At 51.5% G+C, this 19,510-nt stretch overlaps 1 protein-coding gene across 13 annotated transcripts in view; it reads right to left on the reverse strand.

Moving 5' to 3' along the window:
• Positions 1-4,820: 4,820 nt before the first annotated feature.
• TMEM164 (transmembrane protein 164) overlaps positions 4,821-19,510 on the reverse strand; it is a 150,039-nt gene continuing 135,349 nt past the window's right edge. For 12 of the 13 annotated variants that reach the window (XM_010963666.3, XM_074359389.1, XM_074359390.1 and 9 more), the window contains 2 exons: positions 10,969-11,069; positions 4,821-9,273 (listed from right to left, as the gene is read on the reverse strand). In XM_010963666.3, the coding sequence (XP_010961968.1) occupies positions 9,067-9,273; positions 10,969-11,069 (308 nt within the window). In that variant the 3' untranslated portion in view covers positions 4,821-9,066. The other variant, XM_074359386.1, reaches the window with a different exon arrangement.

The following is a 19,510-nucleotide window of genomic DNA, read 5'->3' on the forward strand; positions in this document are numbered from 1 at the left end:
GGCCACTGCAGGAGGGGCCTAAGTAGGCCAACACTTTAACCCAGTTACAAGAGGGCAGCTGTAATCCGGGCTGATCATGTCTTGCTAAGCTCTCTCGGGGGGTGGGGGAAATGTCCAAAAACTGCTTCCTGTGCCCAGGCATCCCTGGATCTCACTGCAGACACTCCTTCCCCTTCTGGAAGAGCCTGGCCTCAAGGCTACAAGGGCCGAGCTTAATGAGAGAGTGGCTGCTAGGACTGAGGGAAGGTTGGTGGCAATTTCCCCCTGCAGTGAATGCCCATGCCTTTGGCTCCTCTGGGCTAAGGTGCTGCTTTTCCCTGAAAGGTCCACTGCCTAACCCTTCTTCCACCCTGTTGGAGGAGGTCAGGAAATCACTGTCTTCCTCTGTGTGGGCCAGACAGCTGCTTACGTCAACCCAGGGAGTTCAGGACAGGCTGGGCTCCTTTCTCCGTCCCCTCCCAGCTCATCCCTGGCAATGACTAGCCTTGAGAGTTCCCCGGGGAAGCAGGCTGAGCTGTCTGGCCAGGCTGTGGTTGGGAAATAAAGAAACCAGAGCTGTTGGGGGTGGCTGGCTGGGTTTTGTGTGGCTCCCCCCATCCCGACTCCCCTTCTGGCTTCCACCTTCCCTCCTCGTCAGCTGGCATGGTAGGTTCCCCTCTGTGGGTGCCCCGGCCTCCTTTCTCTCATGTCCCACAAAACATCTGCCCTAAGAGACAGCTCAACAAAGTGGGGCCCCTCTGGTCAGGAAGCAGAAAGCTTACCCAGCCTGGGTGGACGCTGGCATGGAAGAAGGGGAGGATGGTGTGCTACAATGAGGTGCATAGAGATGCTAACAGTTTGTCTAGAAGTTTTTTCAAATGGCTTTTCTCTACCAGGAAGGTAACTCTGATGGAGAAGAGGAAGGAGAATCAAAGTTAACAATGATGGCATTTTGATGACTCTAAGACACCTCAGATTTTAAGATGTCCACTATTTTATGGACCACTGAGAAGAAAAGCAAGTTGCTGATTAAATTATGTCATGCCATTGACTATAAGGTACACCCCAAATTTGGATATTAAAAGGTTAAAAAAAAGTGTCTTAGAGTCAATGAAATACAGAAAAAGGCCTTAGCACTGAGGTATCACCTCTCTTACACACCCCACAGACTCCAAACACACAGGGCACATTAAGGCACCGTGTGTGCATGTGGTTAAAACCCCAGCCGACTTCTGTGCTCTGAGAACAAGCATAGTAACCACACCGCCTGGAAATAGGACTCTCTTACATTGCACAGGACCGTGCAGTTTATAAAGCCCTCTCACGCCCACTTATCTCACTGGATGTCTCCCAGGTGCCCTGGAGTTCAGAGTTCAGAGAGCTTGACAAGGGCACCTGGGACCCGGGAAGACGGAGAACGGGGACTACAGGCCGTGTGTGCTGAGTCCTACCGCAAAGCTTTTCCAGCTCCTAGAGGATGACCCCTCTCTGACAGGGTGGAGACAGAACTAGTGAGGGTGGAATTAGAAGTGGCTTTGAAATCCTTTTCCCAGTGAAATTATTTACAGAACCTCACTGTACAAAACGGAGTAAAACTGGACTTGTTCTGGGTGAAGCAAGGGGAACGGCTGGGACCTCACCCACTCTACCCCCACCCATCCTCATCCCCAGGTGGCCCCTCAGGCACCTCCCCAGACTCCCTGAAGCTCTGAGGGACCTTCTCCAGACTTCTGGAGCAAGGGGGCTTCAACTCTAACTCTCTGGGCACTGTTCTTTTCCTGAAGCTGGATTTAGATATCATTCTTCATACTTTTTGGTTTGTCTTAAAATTTTCCTTAAAAAAAGGCACTGGTGTAGATGGTCAGGTCAAAGAGATGACTCACAACCTGGAAGCTTCAAATTGAAACAAAACAAAAAGTTTACTTTGAATTATGAGCTGGGATGAGGTCTTGGTATTAAGATGTCTTTAAAACTCCCCAGGTGATTCTAGCATGCAGGAAAGTCTACAGGCCCCTGTATCAGAGGCATCCTGTCAGCTGCAACACTCTAGAAATCTGAGGGTATGTCCTGGAGCGCTTAGGAAGGCTCTCCATTCTCAGGCGGCAGAATACTGGCGAGCCCAGGGTCTTTATAAAAATGTCAGGAAATTTGAGACTCTTGGCAACTAGGGAAGGAGCATCTGAAGTGACAGTCAAAGCAGGTAACACCTTCCGCAGGCCCCTTGGATGGATGCCATGGAGGGGAGAGGCCAGGAGGAACCTGCGGCTGGAACAGCGGTGCAGCTGGGGATGGGTGGTCGGAAAGAACATTGATGTGGCCCACGCTAGTAGCCCCGTCGCCCATCAGAGCTTTGTTAAGGAAGCGTCTAAGTCGACCCTCCTTGCCAAGATCTGCCTCACTGTGAGGCACTGGCTGGTCGCGACACAGGAGGAGCTGGACTGGAGTTAGGAAGCCAGTTATGGAGGGCAGAGCCCTTTGGGTCATCCATTAGCAACAGGCGCAGCTTTCCCTACTGTCTCCCGGGGAGATGCTTCAACTCCTCTGCCAAGCTCAGACCCCTGGCCCACATGTGCAGTCTAGATGCTGGACAAATGCTGACTGGGAGAGGCTGGTACAGGCAGTAACAGAGAGTCCTTGAATTTGGACTAGGCCGGCCTTACTGGTTGCCAAGGTTAGCAAACCACATATCCTTTGAGTAAGCCACTGCTATTTGTCAGCCTGACATCTGTGGATCTCTCTTCCTCTGCTGGCCTTGGCGAAACAGGACAAGGGAAAAAACTCATTGGGGGATCAGGCTGTAACTGTCCAAGCTGCTCCCTACCCCTCAGTAGGGTATGTGACACAGTCCATGGGCTACTGGGGTTTTTGCAATGCAAACACCAACTCTGCCTCTGTGCCCTGGGGAACGGAAGGGGGACACTGGTGGGGATGAAAAGCTACCAGGGATGAGGAAAAGCAGTTAGACGCCTTGTCCACCCCCCCGCCCAGAGGTCTAGGGAGGGTTCAGGTGGAACAGATGCTGTCCATCTCTGTTCTCCATCAAACACCGTGTCCGCATCTCAGGAGCCAGGCTACAGAGAGCCCAGCTACCAAGAAGCAGGATGGGCCACCCAGCAAGGAGACCCACAGGCTGGTGCTTGAGGTGCCCAGGCCAAAAACGCCCATGGCACCATGCAGGATAACTTGGGATGGGCAAGAGCGTATGAGGCCAAGATTTCTCACTAGGGTACCAATGGTGCCTCCCGCCATTTTGCAGGACTCTGGGATAAGATCATTGTTCACTGAACACCTTCCATGACCCAGTCCTGGACCAGGGGCTGGAGGATGAATCAGACCGTGCCCTGCCCTCTAGGACAGGAGCAGTGTCCACAGAGGGAGAGAGAACCAATGGAGTTCAGTATGGCTGGAGCAAAGGGTGTCTGTGGATGGGTCTCTACGGGACGTGGGGGTGAGGAAAGGAAGCAGAGATGTTTACAGGGCCCTGGGAAGGGATGCAGTCAGATTGGCATTGGAAAGGCTGTTCCCTGCAGTAGGGGACACAGACCTGAAGTGAAGACCTCCAGCAGGGGCGGGTGCACTAGCCCCTGAGAGGTGGCCATGGCCTAGGTCATGGGTGTTTAGGTCTTTCTGAAACAGAAGACACACAGAAAGGCCACAGGACCAGCTTTCCTCACCTGCTCTGGCAGCCTCTCCCTGGGCCAGCTCCCTGCGGCCCTGCCCTCTTGACTCCTTAGCCTTTCAGCTCTGCTCTGAGGCTCACCAGGGTCCTGTTTGCCGTCAGAAGAGATGGGCCTGATTGCCCTGCCTGGCACAGTCGTGGGGCTCCCCTTCCTCTCTCTCGCCTTCCACATCACTGCCTGGTTCTCCTCCCATGTCTCTCAGGCCTGAGGACCCTGGGCAAGGGTCTGCCCAGTCATCCCAGCACCCCGGGCAAGCAGTGGAGTCCAGGGGAGAGTGCAAAGCAGGCTCTGAAGCCTCAGAAAACTGGCTTCCCAGACCAGCTCCTACACTGATTAGCTCTAGCCTCCGTTTTCTCAGCTCAGCCTGTTTCCCAGGGATAGCATGACTGCTCAGCTTTTGCGGGACTTAAATCCTGTAATGTGTGTGGACGGACTTAGCACCGTGCCTGGCACACGGCTGAGCTATGGCTTTGCTGATGGAGAACCTGGGGCGACAAGAGAGCAAATGACTTGCTCAAGCCGGTGGTTCTGTGGCCGCAGATGGCAGGGCCCAGCCTCACTGACGGCTTGAGTGCCCAACTGCCGGCCAGTGAGGAGCTCCACCGGCACTGGGGCCACTATGGCTAGCTGTGTCCCTTCTAGATGCAGCCACACCAGCAGAGATCAAGCAGGGCTTCTGCCTGGTGTAAAGGTGGGCTGCCTGGCGAGGAGCCCTGGACAGGCAGGTCCGACTATTCCCCCAGGGCAAGGTTACTGCCCCACGAGATAGTCTGACCTGTGCCGTCCACCAGCCTGTGCTGAACCAAGCTGGCCCTCAGGAAACTTGGGTAAGCAGGCCTGATCTCGTCTAGTTTCAGAGGTGCCTTCTCTAGCTCAGTCCTCTGGCCTGGCCCAGCGCAGGTGGGGCCCCACGAGCCCAGCAGATGTCCCCAGCAGACAAGACCTGCTAAGAGCACAAGGCCTGCCAGGTCCCCGGCAGCCCTGGTGGAATTCAAAGCCACCGGTCCAGCCATGTGACTCCTAGGGCAGAGGTGTGCTGAGTGTGCCAGCTGCCCCGTGGTGGTCCTCCACGGCCCGGGCGACCAACAGCCCCTCTTGTCTACTTTTCAGAGCAGAAGCCCTTCTGAGAGGGTTCTGGGAAGCAAGGCCGAGACTCCTGGGTTCTCATAAATCTTTTAATAACAGTAAATGAAGGAAAACATTTAACAGTAAGTCCCATGGTGAGGGTTCCTTTTCATTCAGGAATCTTAACAACAGAAACACCTATGACCAAAATTCAGAATGCTAAGTGCACAAATTAAAGACCTTTTATTTCCAAAGGGGACTGCAGAAACCATTTCAGTACAATCGTAAGGTTTTACGAAACAGAGAAAACATTACAAAACGCCCCAAGAGGTGAACAAACTGGTGGGGGCGCAGAGCACCCAGGAACCAGCTTGGCAAAAATACTCATCCTGCAGCTGCTGAGGGGGATTACAAAGACTGGTTCTAAAGGGAGTTGCTGTCGGGGCGGGTGACAGGGAGGGTCTTCCCAGGACACACCAAGCCCACCTTGGGAACGAGCAAGGACTGGGGCAAGGGGCGCGAAGGAGGAACTACCAATTTCCTGGCAGAAAGAATTACAAATCAGGCTATCTTATTCTGTCTACCACAGTAACACCAACATGAATGAAGAATTCTTTCAAGTAGAATACAAAACAGACACCGAAAGAAAGCAGGTTTCCAAAACAACAGCTTGGCTTGAAATGACTTTTCTGTTTTGTTTGTTTTGTGCCACGAGTAGCAAACCAGTGTACAAAAGTGTCACAAGAGCAACAGCAAGCGACTAGGTTTTCCTGAGCACAAGTGGCTCACTGTATATACAGAAGAGGGAAGGCTGGCTCCCTCTCACGGACCCTACCTGGCTCCCAGAGGGCGGGGCAAGGTGTGCAGTGAGGAAGCTCCTTCCCAGTCCTCTGGGGCCCTGCCAAGGAGTGTGCGAAGGCCTGTGGGACACCTCCCTTATACAGGCTCCCAATTTACTAAAACCAGCCATGGCGTCTTGTCCTGCAATGCCACACCAGCTATTCTCTGCTCACCCACCTCCCCATCTCCTCTCCCATCTCCCCTTCAGATGACTCAGGATCGGGATCAAAGGCTACAAACCCAAGGAAGTGTTTTTGGCCAAGGGAAGGAGAGGGCGGGGAGGAAGGGTCTTCCGCCAGCCTGGCCCCAACACCAGCATGTGTGGAGACGGACTGACAACCTGCGACCTGTGGGCAGCTGTGCCCACTCCACACAACACTGAACTCGCAATGAGCAAAACCAGCAAGACCCCTGATGGAGGCTGCGGCCAAAGGGATGATCTGAGAGAAAGACTTGAGCTACCGGATAGGTGAGTGCCCCAACCGCCCCACACATCCTGACTCCCCTGCCAGCAGCTTCTGTGAATGCTGAGAAGTCCCAGGAGAAAGAGAGAAGGTTGACTTAGGGAGACTGAGCCTGTGGCTTCCTCGCAGACCAACAGAGGAACATGTCATTGGGCCTCCAAGAAGAAAATGGGTCAGATCATCTTTGGTGTACAGAACCCAATACCTAGGGTAGATGAGGGGCTGCAAGCAGGTAATTCTGACCTGAGGCCACAAGTTGGCCAGCTGAACAGACTCTTCTCACCGGCCCAGATCCTTAGCCAGCATGACCTGGGAGCTGGAGGGAATACACTTTTCCCTTTCTACGGCTGTTTTAAAAGAAACTGTCCACTTCTACAGATGCTCAGACACACACAGAGTTCCCACACGCTGGCAAACGGCATATGGGAACTTGGCCAGGCTGGCTGGGGAACCTCCTTGGCACCAGCAGGAAAGCTCCAGGGAGGCGCTGGTAAGCCCAGGCCCACTGCTGCAGGGGCCTTCCTGCAAGACAGGCTGCCGTGGGTCTGGCCAGGTTACCTCTCTACATGGGCTCGGCCCAAGAGTCAGGTACAGACCAGTGCAGATGCTTGCTGCTCCCCAACACCTCAATAACGGCCTGACTCCCGGGGGAGCCTAGGGACGGGGCCCCCCCTCTATACGTTGCTGAGCCAACATGGGGCCCAGAAGCCCTGCACCTCCCTTTGCCCCAGACAGGTGCATCTGTCTCTGGCCTGGCCAAGCCAGGCATGTGGCTTCCATTTTCTCCCTTTCTTCCAAGCAGCAGCAAAGTGCCTGCCAGCATGGGGTACAGGGCTGCAGCCAGGGCAAAGGCAAGCTTTTAGAGGCATGCCAGTGCAAGGAGAGCTCGGGTTGATTGGTATCCTGCACCAGGCCAGGAGAGGAGGTAAGAGAGAGCCCTTCGCAGCGGAGGTGTCCCTCCCAGGCTGCTGGCCCCAGCTGAGGCAGAAACTCTGCATCCTGGCTGGGTACAGACCCCAGGAGTTCCTCCAGTGATCTCCTTCCAACCTATCTTTTGGTCAAGAGGCCAAGGGGCGCTGAGGCCTTGTGCATTTCCTCTTAAGCCACGCCTACATGCAGCCAGTGGGCAGGGCGAACCCAGCCACGCCAGAGGTGCCTCTTCAAGCAAGCGACCCTGGGATGAGAGGCACTAAGAAAAACTCGGCCAGATCCTCAAAGATGGCAGAAAATACAGTGTATTATGCGTCACGAGAAGCTCACAGGGAGCCAAAGCACTCCAGGTTCCCCCTCCTGCAACCTCACACCCTGGGAATTGATTGATGGCCCTGCCATGGTTGCTTTCCTGGGCCTCGCCCTTGCTAGGAAAGACTCCTCCATTCTGCTGCCTCCTGTAGGTCCACATGTCAAAATCATGACCACTGAGCCAGTGAAACTCACTCTAGGTCTGGTACAGAAACACCTGAAATACTGAATGGGCCCCGGACAACTGGGGTGTCTAGAGTGGGAGAGGGGAGGGAGGCCCATCAGAGGAGGTCACAGAACTATTTCTTCTGTTCTTAAAAAATCTAAGTAAGAGCCAACAAGGAGTCACCAAATGCCCAGCCACTGCCTTCCTTCTTGAGGTTCATGGATGATTCAGGCTGTCTTGCAACAAAAGGTCTTCCTTTTAGAACACTTCAACCTCCACCTGTGGGGACCTGATTCCTTGGTACCTCTCTTTCAACCTAGACATAGGCTTTGGGGGTGGGCAAGGTGGGAGCCTGTGATGACCCCCACGCTAAACAACACAGTGCTGAGTCTGGCAGCAGAGATGACATCTGGCCCTAGGGAAACAACACAGCCGGATCAGTATCATCCCAAACCCAAGATGCTGATCCTGTAAAATGGGATGAAATGGATCGACAGGAGTCCCTCCAGAAGGACCTAATGCAAGGATTCTCCAAACTCAAATATCCAAAAACAAATGAATAAACAGATAAACAAAATCCCAAAAGCCAAAAACAAACAAACAAACAAAAAACCAAAAAGAAAAAAAAAAACCCAAGTCTAGCTCATCCTTCCCTGAAGCTGCCTTTAAAAAAAGAGTAAGAAAGAGAGAAACTTCAAGGGGCACTCAAAATTAAAATGGCATCTATTATCAACATTAAACTAAAAGCAAGCATATAATTCAAATCACAGTTTTCTCAAGTTACCACTTCTGTTGATTAATTTCTACGCTCACTTCTGATCAGGATATGGGTCAGTTCTCAGCTCTCACAAGCAGAATTTACCAAAAGTCCTGCTTAGTGTTGGCTGTGGACATTTCAACCTGGTTCACTTTCGGATTCACCATCTCGACAACTCTCCATCCTCCTGGGTGGAATCTAGCCCCTGGGCTGGGTAGCGCCCCCACCTCCCAGCACTGGCAGTATCCTGGATGGAGTGGCTGGTTGGTTACTTGCTTTGAGTCATGGGACACCAGTGGGAAGAATCTGGCCAGTTCTACTTTGGCCACAAGCTGGGAAATCCCTTGGCTCTCGGCTTGCCGCTGGTATAGAAACAAGGCCTCAGTCCCCTTAGGGTGGGGGCTGTGCTGGAGACAAAAGGGGACCCCAGCAGAGGTCCCTGGCAGTGGAGAAACGAAACACACACCATCTCATCACTTCGATGCCCAAAAGACTACTGCTTGTGTTCCCTTTCTCCTCAACCGGCTGCTGGTAAAGCACCAACAAGCAGAGTGAAAGCCACTGACTACCCATGTAAGGCCACTAGGAGCAGGGAGAGAGCCAAAGGGGAGGAGGATACGTCCAGCCCTCAGCCTGACACCCCAGGTGCCGGAAGCTGTCCTGGGGGAAGAGCTGGGGAAGGAAAGGTAGTGGAAGAAAGGGACAGAGAGGAGGGAAAAAGAAATACACCAAATACCCTACTGCCCTCTCCCATGATTTCATCAAGAACTGAGTGTCCTCCAAGTCAAATCAGGACTTGTTTCCTCAGGGATAAAGAAAAAAAAAGAAAGAAGAAACCCCAAAACAAAACAAAACAAAAATACACAAGCACCTTCAGTCTATTTTCTTGGCTGGAAGCCGGAGCAAATCCAGCACATATTTACACAAAGGCCCAGCCATGTATGAGAACAGGATGACCAGCTTCCCGTGGGTCATGGTCATGAGAGTCTGGTGTCCCGAGGCCCAGATGCGATACCAGGGGCCGTAGAATGGGTCTGAGATGGCCGGACACAGCATGTTGTTCAAATTCACTTCGGTGACCTGCAGGGACAAGGGAGGTAGAGTGAGCGTTCACCATCCTTAGGCTTCCTCTGGCTTCTGCCAGTTCAGCCGTGTCTACCTAGTGGGGACTAGACAAGGAGGGATTGACAAATCCCCACCTGTTCATAGTTGGGGGTTTCCTCCCCCTAGGTTTTCTGAGTGGGTCAAGGCTAGAGCCCTTTCAGGTGATGGGGAAGGCCATCCAGCTGAAAAGCTGCTTCGTTCTGCTCAGCCTTGCCTTCTGGTTGGGCCCAGAGCCTGCTGCCGTCCCTAAGCATTTACTATGTGCCTAGTCCCCTGAGAGGTATTATGGGATAAAAGAGCAGTCAGCAGCAAGGTCCCTGCCTCTGTGTAACTAGTGAACAGTCAGGATGGAGTGATCGGTCTACCACATCTGACCTCAAAGCAGACGGTGCTCACCAGGTCTTCCCCACCGTGAGATCCGAGGCATGTACGGAATAGGGACTGAGTCCTCAGAGAAGATTTCACAAGGGAAGTGACACCTGAATGGACTTATGAAGGATGGATGGGGGTCATGAAAAGGAATGGAGCGAACAGAGCCTTCTTTGTAGGAGGCGCAGCCTGAGCCAGGCCCAGAGGTGAGACTGAGGATGGCATGTATGGTGACATGAGGACACTGACTCCTCTGAGATCAAGGAGTCCCTATGGAGAGCAGGAGTGATGGTGAGGGCTTGAAGGTCATACTGCTTCCTCCCTAGAGCACAGGAAGCATTCACGCTGTTGACCAGGAGCTCCAACTCCCTCCCAGGCCAGTCTGAGCAGAGCAACATGCCAGGTCAGGGAAGAGAAAACGACTACTTCTCCAAAGGCGCTGCTGACATCAGTTACACGCCCGAGTCCGGCCAGGTCCAGTGAGGCTCCACACGGCTAGTGCTCCAGGAATGCCGCTCGCACACCAACCCAGACGTGCCACTCCCGCCCGAGGACGGCCACGGTCCCACCTTCCAAATCCCTTCAAGCCCGTTCACACTAAAGACAAGTCCTCACCACCTCTCAGGGAGGCGGGGGGTTTTCTACCGTGTCACAGCGGGGCAGAGAGCTCTCTGTCCTCAAGGATGAGGTGACTCACCCAGATCAGTGGCAAAGCCAGGACTTGAACCTGGGTCTCCCGAACAGCTCCTGCTACTCCCTTTGCCACCAAGAGACACACCCATGCACTCAGCAATCTCGGGCTCTGGATAACTCGACTACTGAGTCCAGCCATCAACCACACTCCAGGCAGTTATGAACTTCCCAGAATGTCATGGGGTCCCCGACACCACACTTACATCAGCCACACAACTCAGGGCCTGGCAGTAGACCCAGAAAGGACCCAAGGTCAGAAGCCTCCCCCCAGGCCCAGGGCCAGGGTTAGGATCCTGCCTCCCCGTGGGGTCCACAGCAAACTGCTTTCCCAGGCAGCTCACTATTTCCGATCCAAGTGGCCACGAGGGAAGGGCCTCCTTGCCTCCCCAGGGATGAAAGAAACAGTCATTACTGGAGGATTCAGAAAACTCTCTGGAGAGGCCAAGGCTGTGGATCGTAAATCAGCAACCCAGACACAACAATCCGACAGCCTGGCCTTTGGCATCTTGTATTTTCAAAACAAAACGATACACCAGCGCCAACCAGGATTATCAAGATTTATGAAGAACTCCAAACAGAGGGGATAGAAGGGGATAGAACCAAACTTACCAGGCCCAGGATCTGCAAGATGCTGAAGTGATAAAAGAACATGAGGCCAGTTGAAAGAAGGGCCCACCGGAAACTGCTGAGGGGCTCCGGGGTATAAGCACCTGGAGGAAAAAGGGAGACGATGAGACAGCAGGGTTGGTGACCCACTTCTCCCTTGCCCCGCGAGGGTGCAGGTGCTGAGGCCACAGGTGCCGCCTGCTAATCACCCGCTTCTGCTGCCCCGCCACGGTGGCTCAAAGAGACAGTCGTGCTGATTAGCTGGGTACTCCTATACCCCTTCCCAGCCTCTGCTCTGCCATGTAATGCTGGGGCCATTACAAAGACAGGATGTTTTTACACTGTTATTGTAAATGTAACACAGTTGGCCCCCTGCATCAGTGGGTCTCACGTGCCCAGATTCAACCAACCACACTGGTGCTTGGTTGGTTGAATCTGCGGATGCAAAACCCATGGATTGAATGGCCGACTATACGGCACTAGAGCATCTGTGGATTTTGGTATCTGCAAGGGTCCTGGAACAGGTCTGACCTGAGGGGTCAGATACTGCGGGACACGACTGTACATGCCTACTAAAGGAAATCTAGAAAATGTTAAAAAGTAGAAATGAGATGGAAAACAAGACGAACACCCCCACCAGCACTCTACTAGCTGAATGTGACCACTGCTAATACGTGGGTGTCTCTCCTTGGCTGCTTTCCCTAGGCCTTAGGAGTTTCTCTCCTTTCTCCCTTTGATTGCTAACTGGAATCTTACTGTAGGCATAACTGTGTATCCTTCGTTTCCACACTTACATTTCCTCATGTTTCCAAAGAGAAAGGTCACTGAGGAAGCATGGCGTGGGGGCTGAGAACGTTAACTCTGATGTCAGACAGATTTGGTTTCACACCTGGATTCTACCACTTACTGGCTGTGTGACCCTGGAAAAGTTGTTTCAACTCCCTGAACCTCAGTTTACTTGTCTGTAAAATGGGGCTACTTCTTAGAGTTGTTGTGAGGAGTAAAGGAAAGAATATACTGAGAGCTCTTAGTACGCGATCTGGTACAAAGTGTTCACTGTGTGCCAGGTACTGTCATTACCACATCATTATTAATATTTAAACAACTAAAGAATGTGCTATATTCAATTGTTGTGCCACTTCCCAACCGTGAGACAACTCTCTCCCCCTGGAACAAGAATGACATATTTTCCCTTGATTATCACTCAGAAATACCATCCCAGGAGGCCTGGATGTATTCTAGACCTTGCAGAGACAGGATGCTGTGGGAGATTGTGTCCTATAATGGGGGTGCTCCAGAACGAAAGGAACCTCCACCCCAGACAAGCAGGTGGCAACATAACATCTTGGAGTAGGATTTTCCCAAGTCAGTCTTTTGCCAGTTCATCCATTCATTCACCAGTTACTCCTAGGTACCTATTATATTCTGAGCCCTGGGCCATGCTTTAGGGACAGGGACATAAAGAAGACAGGCTCCCTGTAGCCTCAGAACCACAACTGGTGGGGAAGGCAGACAAGTCAGGCAACAATGAGAACCCCGTATGATGGTCACAATGACCGAGGTCTGCACCACATAAATTTGGGAGGACAGAACTCAGCTTGGGGAAGGGGGTGGGGTGGGGATAAGGACCGCTTCTTGGTGGAGGGGGCACAGAGCAGAGTGAAGGACAAACGCCACTAAAAGAGGGACCTAAGCATTCCAGAGCAGCAACCTACACCAAGGCAGACAGCCGTGGGAGCAAGGCAATTCAGAGAACTATGGGAAAGAGTCGGGAGTACAGGGGACAGGGTGACGAGGTAGTGAGCAGGAGTAAGACTCAGAGGTTGGTAGCACTGGTCCACTCCAAGCTAGGCCACGTAGGGCCTCTGGAGCCACACTGAGGGCTTTGGGCTTCATCTCGCGCTGTGGGGTCATGACCCTGAACGCCTCAAGTCTCAGGCAGGTAACTGGGAGCAGGAGAGGGACCAAGGACTATGAGGCATAAGGGATGCAGGAGACTGGCCAACTGGAAAGCCCAAGCCCCTTCTTAAGAGGGCAGCTACCACTCCGCTTCACCCCATCACTGCCCGATGGGGACGTGGGCCCAGCATTGCCAGTGTTTTCACTTTTGCAAGAGAAGCCAGAAGTAGGAACTTTCATATGGAATTTCCTGATTTTTAAATGTTGGCAAATAGTTCAAAATGTTTTAAAAATGCTCAATGGATCAAACAAAACATGTCTTCTTGGAAGGATTTCAGTCCATGGGTGGCCAGCTTTGAGCTCTGCTGCAGAGCCGCACAAAGCAGCAGAAGGTCTGAAGCAGGAGCGATAGGATCGGATGTGGGCGGGGGAGGGGCTGGGGCAGACAGCGTCCAGGCGCGGAGGCGGGCAGACCCTGCAGGAAGAAGGGGGAGAGGATAAGTGGCTTTGAAGATCAGAGCAGTGGGGCTGGAGGAGAGTGGATGGAAAAATGACCAGGATGTGAATGTTGGGAAGGGAGGATAAGGAAAGATCCAGGAAGACCCCCCAGGGTTCCAGCTGGGCCATCACTGGGTTGATGGTGCCATTTATTGCAATGGAGAAGAGAGGAAAAAGCAGATTTGGGACAGAAGGTAGAGAAATGAGGTCGATTTTAGACATGTTGAAATCAATGTGTCTGTGAATTACCCAAATGGAAGTGTCTCTTAGGTGGCCGGATACACTCTGGGAAATACAGCATGACAGGTGACAGTGTGGGCACTGAGCCAGGCAGACACAGGTTTGTAAATCCTGGCTCTTGTCACTTATCGACTTCAGGGCCTTGGGCAAGCCTTAGTTATCTCCTGAACTCAGTGTCACTCATCTACAAAATGGGGTACCGCTGCCTACTTCACAAGGTTGCCAAGTAGATAAGATCATTCAAGTCATGATTGTAATGTCACACCTGGGACTTAACACATGCTGATTATTTTCATTAGTACATAAATCACAAAGTCAGTGAAAAGGATGGGGCTGAACATCCAGATGTAGGTGTCATAGCGCAGAACAGGACCCGAAGCCACAGGAGCACATGGAGACCGAGTGAGCAGAACACGGCGGGGCGAGTGCAGAGGGGAGGAGAGGAGAGAGATGGGGTGACTGAAGCCCGCCGGCTCTTCTTGGGGAGAGGCCAGGCTTGCTATGGAACAAGAGGCAGGCTCACAGTACATCAGGGTTAGAAGGCCCTTGGTGGGTACTGGACTCATCCCTCCATTTTGTAGATGGACAAACTGAGGCTGGGAGATGGGCAGCACTGAAGCTGAAGTCCCAACAGCAGAGCCCCGGGCTCTCGGACGTTGACAAGGGACTCACTGATCAACGTCCTCATTGCCACTTGTCCGGACCTCCATCACACCAAGTTGTACCATCTCTTTCCTTGTCTGTCCACCTGTCTAGATGAGCGTCTTGGGGTAGAGGACCGAGCGGGATTCATCTGTTTTCCTAGCATCTAGACAGCGCTGGGCAGGCACTGACACTGTGCACTTTCCTGTCTGCTGAATGAGGGGGAACTGCGCACCATGTTGTCACCCTGGCTGCAAGGGACATTATGGGGGAAGAGGGAACCTGGAGGACCAACATGTACTTAGAGCCCTGAGCTGGTTTCCCCAGGTGTCCCATCCCTCCAGCCTCTGCTTGGCTCCCCGCGGTAGCAGCTGGGCAGCAGTGACAGGGCCTGGTGGTGCCTGCAGGGAAAGGACGGGAGGGGAAGTGTGTTCAGCTGGGCTTCAGCAACCCTGCCTTGCTCTAAAGCCCCTGACCCTTTCCCACACTGTGATATGGGGGAAAGGAATGCTCAGACACTGGCTTGGACACTGCCAGGGGTCAAGTTTCTCAGCACTCTCACTGCCTGGAGTCCAAACCCCAGCTTCAGTTCCATTCATTCTGTGTTGCATCATCTGTCTCACATAAGACTATCAGTTCTCTGAGGGAGGGGCCATTTCTGAATCACCTCCTCACCTCCAGCCCCTGGCACGCAGCAGGTACTCAAATGATTAACGCTGCCTGGGAAACAAGTGGCACAGACTTTCTGGAGCATCTGTAAGACTCTAAATCTTTGGCTCAACAATGCTCCTTTGAGGACTACCTGCGAATGCCTCAAACATACAACAAACAGCCCTTATTTGCACAAAGATACTCACACCTGCACCACCTGTAACATTGGAACACTGGAAACAAACCAACTGGGGAGACAAGTAAACTCAGGTACCTCAATATTATGCAATAGTCTGCTGCCATTCAAATCACAGCCAGACCAGCTACATACCTGTGTGCAAAGTCCCTTGTGCACAATGGCAAGTGTAAGTGACAGAACACCAAACGGTCCGTCGAAGATAGCTTAGTGGTTTAAAACAAAGGGCTTGGGGTCTTTGATAGCCTTGGGTTTGAATCCTGCCTCTGCCACTGCCTACAGGGGTGACCTGGGCCAAAGCGCTGTGCTGACCCTCTAAGCCTGTTTTCCTGCAGGTAGACTGGAGGGAGCAACGTATCTCTTGGGGCTGCCGAGTGAAAGAAGAGATATAAAAAAGTAAATACAGCAGCTAGCCTGGCACACAGATGGCGGCTATTTTTATCATGGCAACCACAGCCACCCCAAATCTCACAAAAGCCTGCAAGAAGACGGGGAATCTTGTAAAGAGGTGATTTTTTTTCTTCGAAGGGGAACTATCACTGTGATTTCCTCTGCCTTTTCACTGCTCTTGGTACTTTTCATTGGAAAGGTGATCAAATATTCAATTTCTCTGAAAAATAAGGGGGGGGTAAAAAAAAAAGAAAGCACCATGTGGATAGATGAACCAGTCTACCTAGATGTATGCAAATTGTATGCAAGTGCACATCACTCTTTTTTTTTATATACCTGGATGTGGCCCTTGGGATAATCTCAGTGAAAAACCAGTTTTCTTTTAAAGGAAAATAGAAACTTAAGCACTTTCAGAAAAATTAAACACATAAAACTTTTTTTTTTTTTTTTTTACTTTAAGAAAAAAATAAATGTGACATTTTCTGCCAGTATCTTCTATCTCAGGAGGATAGAAGCTTTTCAGCTCTAAAGGTAGGGGGAAACCGAGATAATAGCTTTTTCTGAAATCAATTTTTGCCACAAGGAAGCTCACAAAGCTGGGAGAGAAGTCAATTGCACCACCAGCAGCCAAGACCTATCCCCAGGGGCCTCTCCCAAGGGCCCTTTCTTGCATCCTCTAATCCCACCCAGGTAGGACTTACACCAAGGAGCTGAGACTGAGCAGGGTGGCATCTTATTCTCTAATCTTTTTCCCACTCCCTTCAACTCATTCACTTCTGCATGTGATCCATTCAGTCCACACTGACGAGGTGCACACTGGGTGCCAGATTCCATGCTAGGAAGTGGGGATATGGAGGCAAAGACGGACCCTGCCCTTCAGAAGTCCCCTGTAGCTGACACGTGAGCAATGAGATGATGGAATAAGGGAAGCACGCTAAGTCATGGGGATGCCAAGGAAGGGAAGCTGGAGAAGATGACACCTGGGATGAGGTTTGATGAAAAGGGAGGAGATGGGGAAGGAGCTTAAAGGTAGGAAAGGATGTGCTGGGCAGTACAGTCTAAGAAGAGGTGTGGAGGCATGAAACAGCATGCCATTTGCATGTAATCCCAAGCAGGTCTGTGCTACTGGAGCATCAAGTGGGAGGGGACATGTGTCAAGAGAGGAAGCCAGAGAGACAGGCAGGTGGGGTCAGGTCATGAAGAGCCTTGTCTGCCGTGCCTGGAACTCGGCCTTTAGCTGATACAGAGCGAGAAGCCTTTGAGAGGTTTGAAACAGGAGAGTGCAAGGTCGGATATATGTTTCAGCTAGCTGGGCTGCTTTGGTGGTGGTGTGGATGGTGGATGGGAGAAGGACAAGGCTGAAGACCAATTCAGATGCTGCTGCAGAGATCGATGACTTGGCAATTCATCTGACATGAAGCAGGCATCAAGGGGGACTCCCAGCCAGGTCTACGACTTCAGTAACTGAGACGAGTTGAGTCAAGGGAGAGAGGACTTCAAGTTAGGGGCACGCTGACACTGAATGCCTGGGCGGACTTCTCCGATCTGCTGGGGATGTTCAGGTCTAGCGTTCAGGAGAGAGAGATGTCCCAGAAACAGAGCTTGGGGTCTGGATAAGATCGACAAGGAAGGGCCCACAGAATGAGATTAAATGACCAGTGACAGGTCCTGGAAAACAGCAGTTGCCAGGAGAGAGGTGACCCACGAGCAGACAGGACTGAATGCAAGATGAAAGACTGCCATGAGCCACACATGGCAATTTACATTTAAACGAAATTAAAATGAAATACAATTAGAAATGTGGCTCCTCAGTAGCACAAGTCACATTTCGAGTGCTGGATAACCACATGTGTCTAGTGGCTATCATACTAGACAGTGCTGAGACAGAACATCCCATCATCACAGAAAATTCCACTGGGAACACACTTCTCCATAGACGCAAACACTTCCACTGGGTTTGGCAACACACTAGTCACTGGTCGTCGTGGCTATGGCAGTTTCAGGAAAGTAGTGATGCAGGAGCTGGATGTAAAAGATGAGGAAAAGCTTCCCAGGTGCACAAGGCAAGAAAGGGAATTCCAGGAAAAGGGAACAGGATTTAGAAAGTCACAGAAATCATGAGCCAAATTCCCAATATTTCAGTCACTTCTGTGAATGTCCTCGCCATCCTTTTGCTCTTACCCGACCTACGTCTCCCCACAGGGAGCCTCCTTCATCTCTAGCCCTCCAGTCACTGGTTTTTCTCCTTTGGCCCGTGCAGATAGAGTAGGTAACTTCTTTCTTTGCTTTGCTCTTTCCAGACCACTGGCCTTCCTTTCTCCTTAAAACCCTACGACCACCACACTGTCCCACCCGCTAGACTTTCCCTTTACAACTTTCTTCAGACATATGGGTCACGGCCCTTAATATTCCTTGAGGTTATGAGTACCTAGGTCAGTACCCTCCTCTCCAAAACCACTCCTGTCATCTCTCTCTCTAATTTCAACATATGTCTACAGTGAAGCCTCCAGCACCCTGGACTCTCAGTTCCCTGGCCTCCTTTCCTCAGTGATCTTGTCCCCATCTCGCCTCGGCCACTCATTCTCATGGTCTTGCCTGAGATCTACTTATGAGTACCTGCAGCCTCTCATGAAGTCCAGCTTCTCTCTCTCCAGCTCACCCCCTCTAACCCTGACCCCAGCACTTTTTTGACCCCAATACAATCTGTGATCCATCGGTTCTACCGTCTTTTTTGCTGTCCCTCACAGCTCCCACTTCCCTCCTTAAACTCCATGGCCCATCACTCTCATCGTCCCTGGCATCCACCTTTGATTTCAGGGCCCCTCCCACTGTCATACTCATCTGGGAAAACCCCTGCTCTGGTCAACTCCTAACGCCCTCCCCCACCTCGCTGGCACCCACACAGCTGAACGTGGCGGGAGGACAACAGTGCTGCCTGTTCTCACTTCAGACTCATGATGGCAAACCTCAGGTGCGTTTTTCCTGGTGCGAGGCAATCCTATACTGCATTTCCCAGGTCCCTTCACTCTTTCAGGCCACAATTTAATATTTTCTCCTCTCTTCTCAGATCTTCAATACTTCTATCCCAGCCTCACTCTGAGATGGATGACCTCGATTCCTATTTCACTGAGAAAAAAAGGAACCAGACAAAAACTTCCAGAAGCTCTCCTGATCACATCTGACTGCTTCTCTGCAGCAGTGCCCACCATGCTCGGCCTTCACCCTGTTACCATGGCTGAGCTGCCCAGGACCCCAGCAGAGGCAGCCCTTCCCTTTCAGATCCAAATCCCATCCCCTCTCATCTATTCAGTATCACTCCAGCAACTGTCTCCTCTTTCCCCTCCATCAACAATTTCTGCTTCTCTACTGGATTGTTCCCATTAGCATATAAACATCCTCTAACAGCTCCCATTCAAAAACAAACGCATACTTGACCTCACTTCCCCCACTGCAACCACCTCATTCCTGAGCTCATCTTTACCAAAGGACTCCTTGAAAGAATTGTTTATATGGTAGCTACTGGTCATATGTGGCTATTGAACACTTGAGATGTGGCTAGTTTGAATTGAGATGCACAATTAGGATAAAATACACACTGGATTTCAAAGGTTATAAAATATCCTGGTAATAATTTTATATTGGAATGATAACATTTTGAATATAGTGGGTTAAATAACATGTAAGATACATGATTGAAAATCCTCACCTGTTTTCTTTTACATTGTTTTAGTACTAGAACATTTGAAATTACATGTGGCCAATGTAGGTTTATGGGACAGCACTCATCTGTACTTCCCAGTCGACAATTCCTCTCTTCCTAGTTTCTCTTAAACCGCTCTAATCAGGCTTCTGCTCCTACCTCCCAACCCCTCACTCCACCAAGAGTCCCTATCAAGGTCACAGATCACCTTTTCATTGCTCAATCCAATGGCCAATTCTCAGGCCTCATCATGGCATTTACACTTTCTTTCTTGAAACATTCTTCACTTGGCTTCTGGAATGCTGCTCTCTCAGTCCTCCTTCTACCTC

Source organism: Camelus bactrianus, chromosome X, assembly GCF_048773025.1.
Source record: "Camelus bactrianus isolate YW-2024 breed Bactrian camel chromosome X, ASM4877302v1, whole genome shotgun sequence".
In the NCBI taxonomy this organism is placed as follows: domain Eukaryota; kingdom Metazoa; phylum Chordata; class Mammalia; order Artiodactyla; family Camelidae; genus Camelus; species Camelus bactrianus.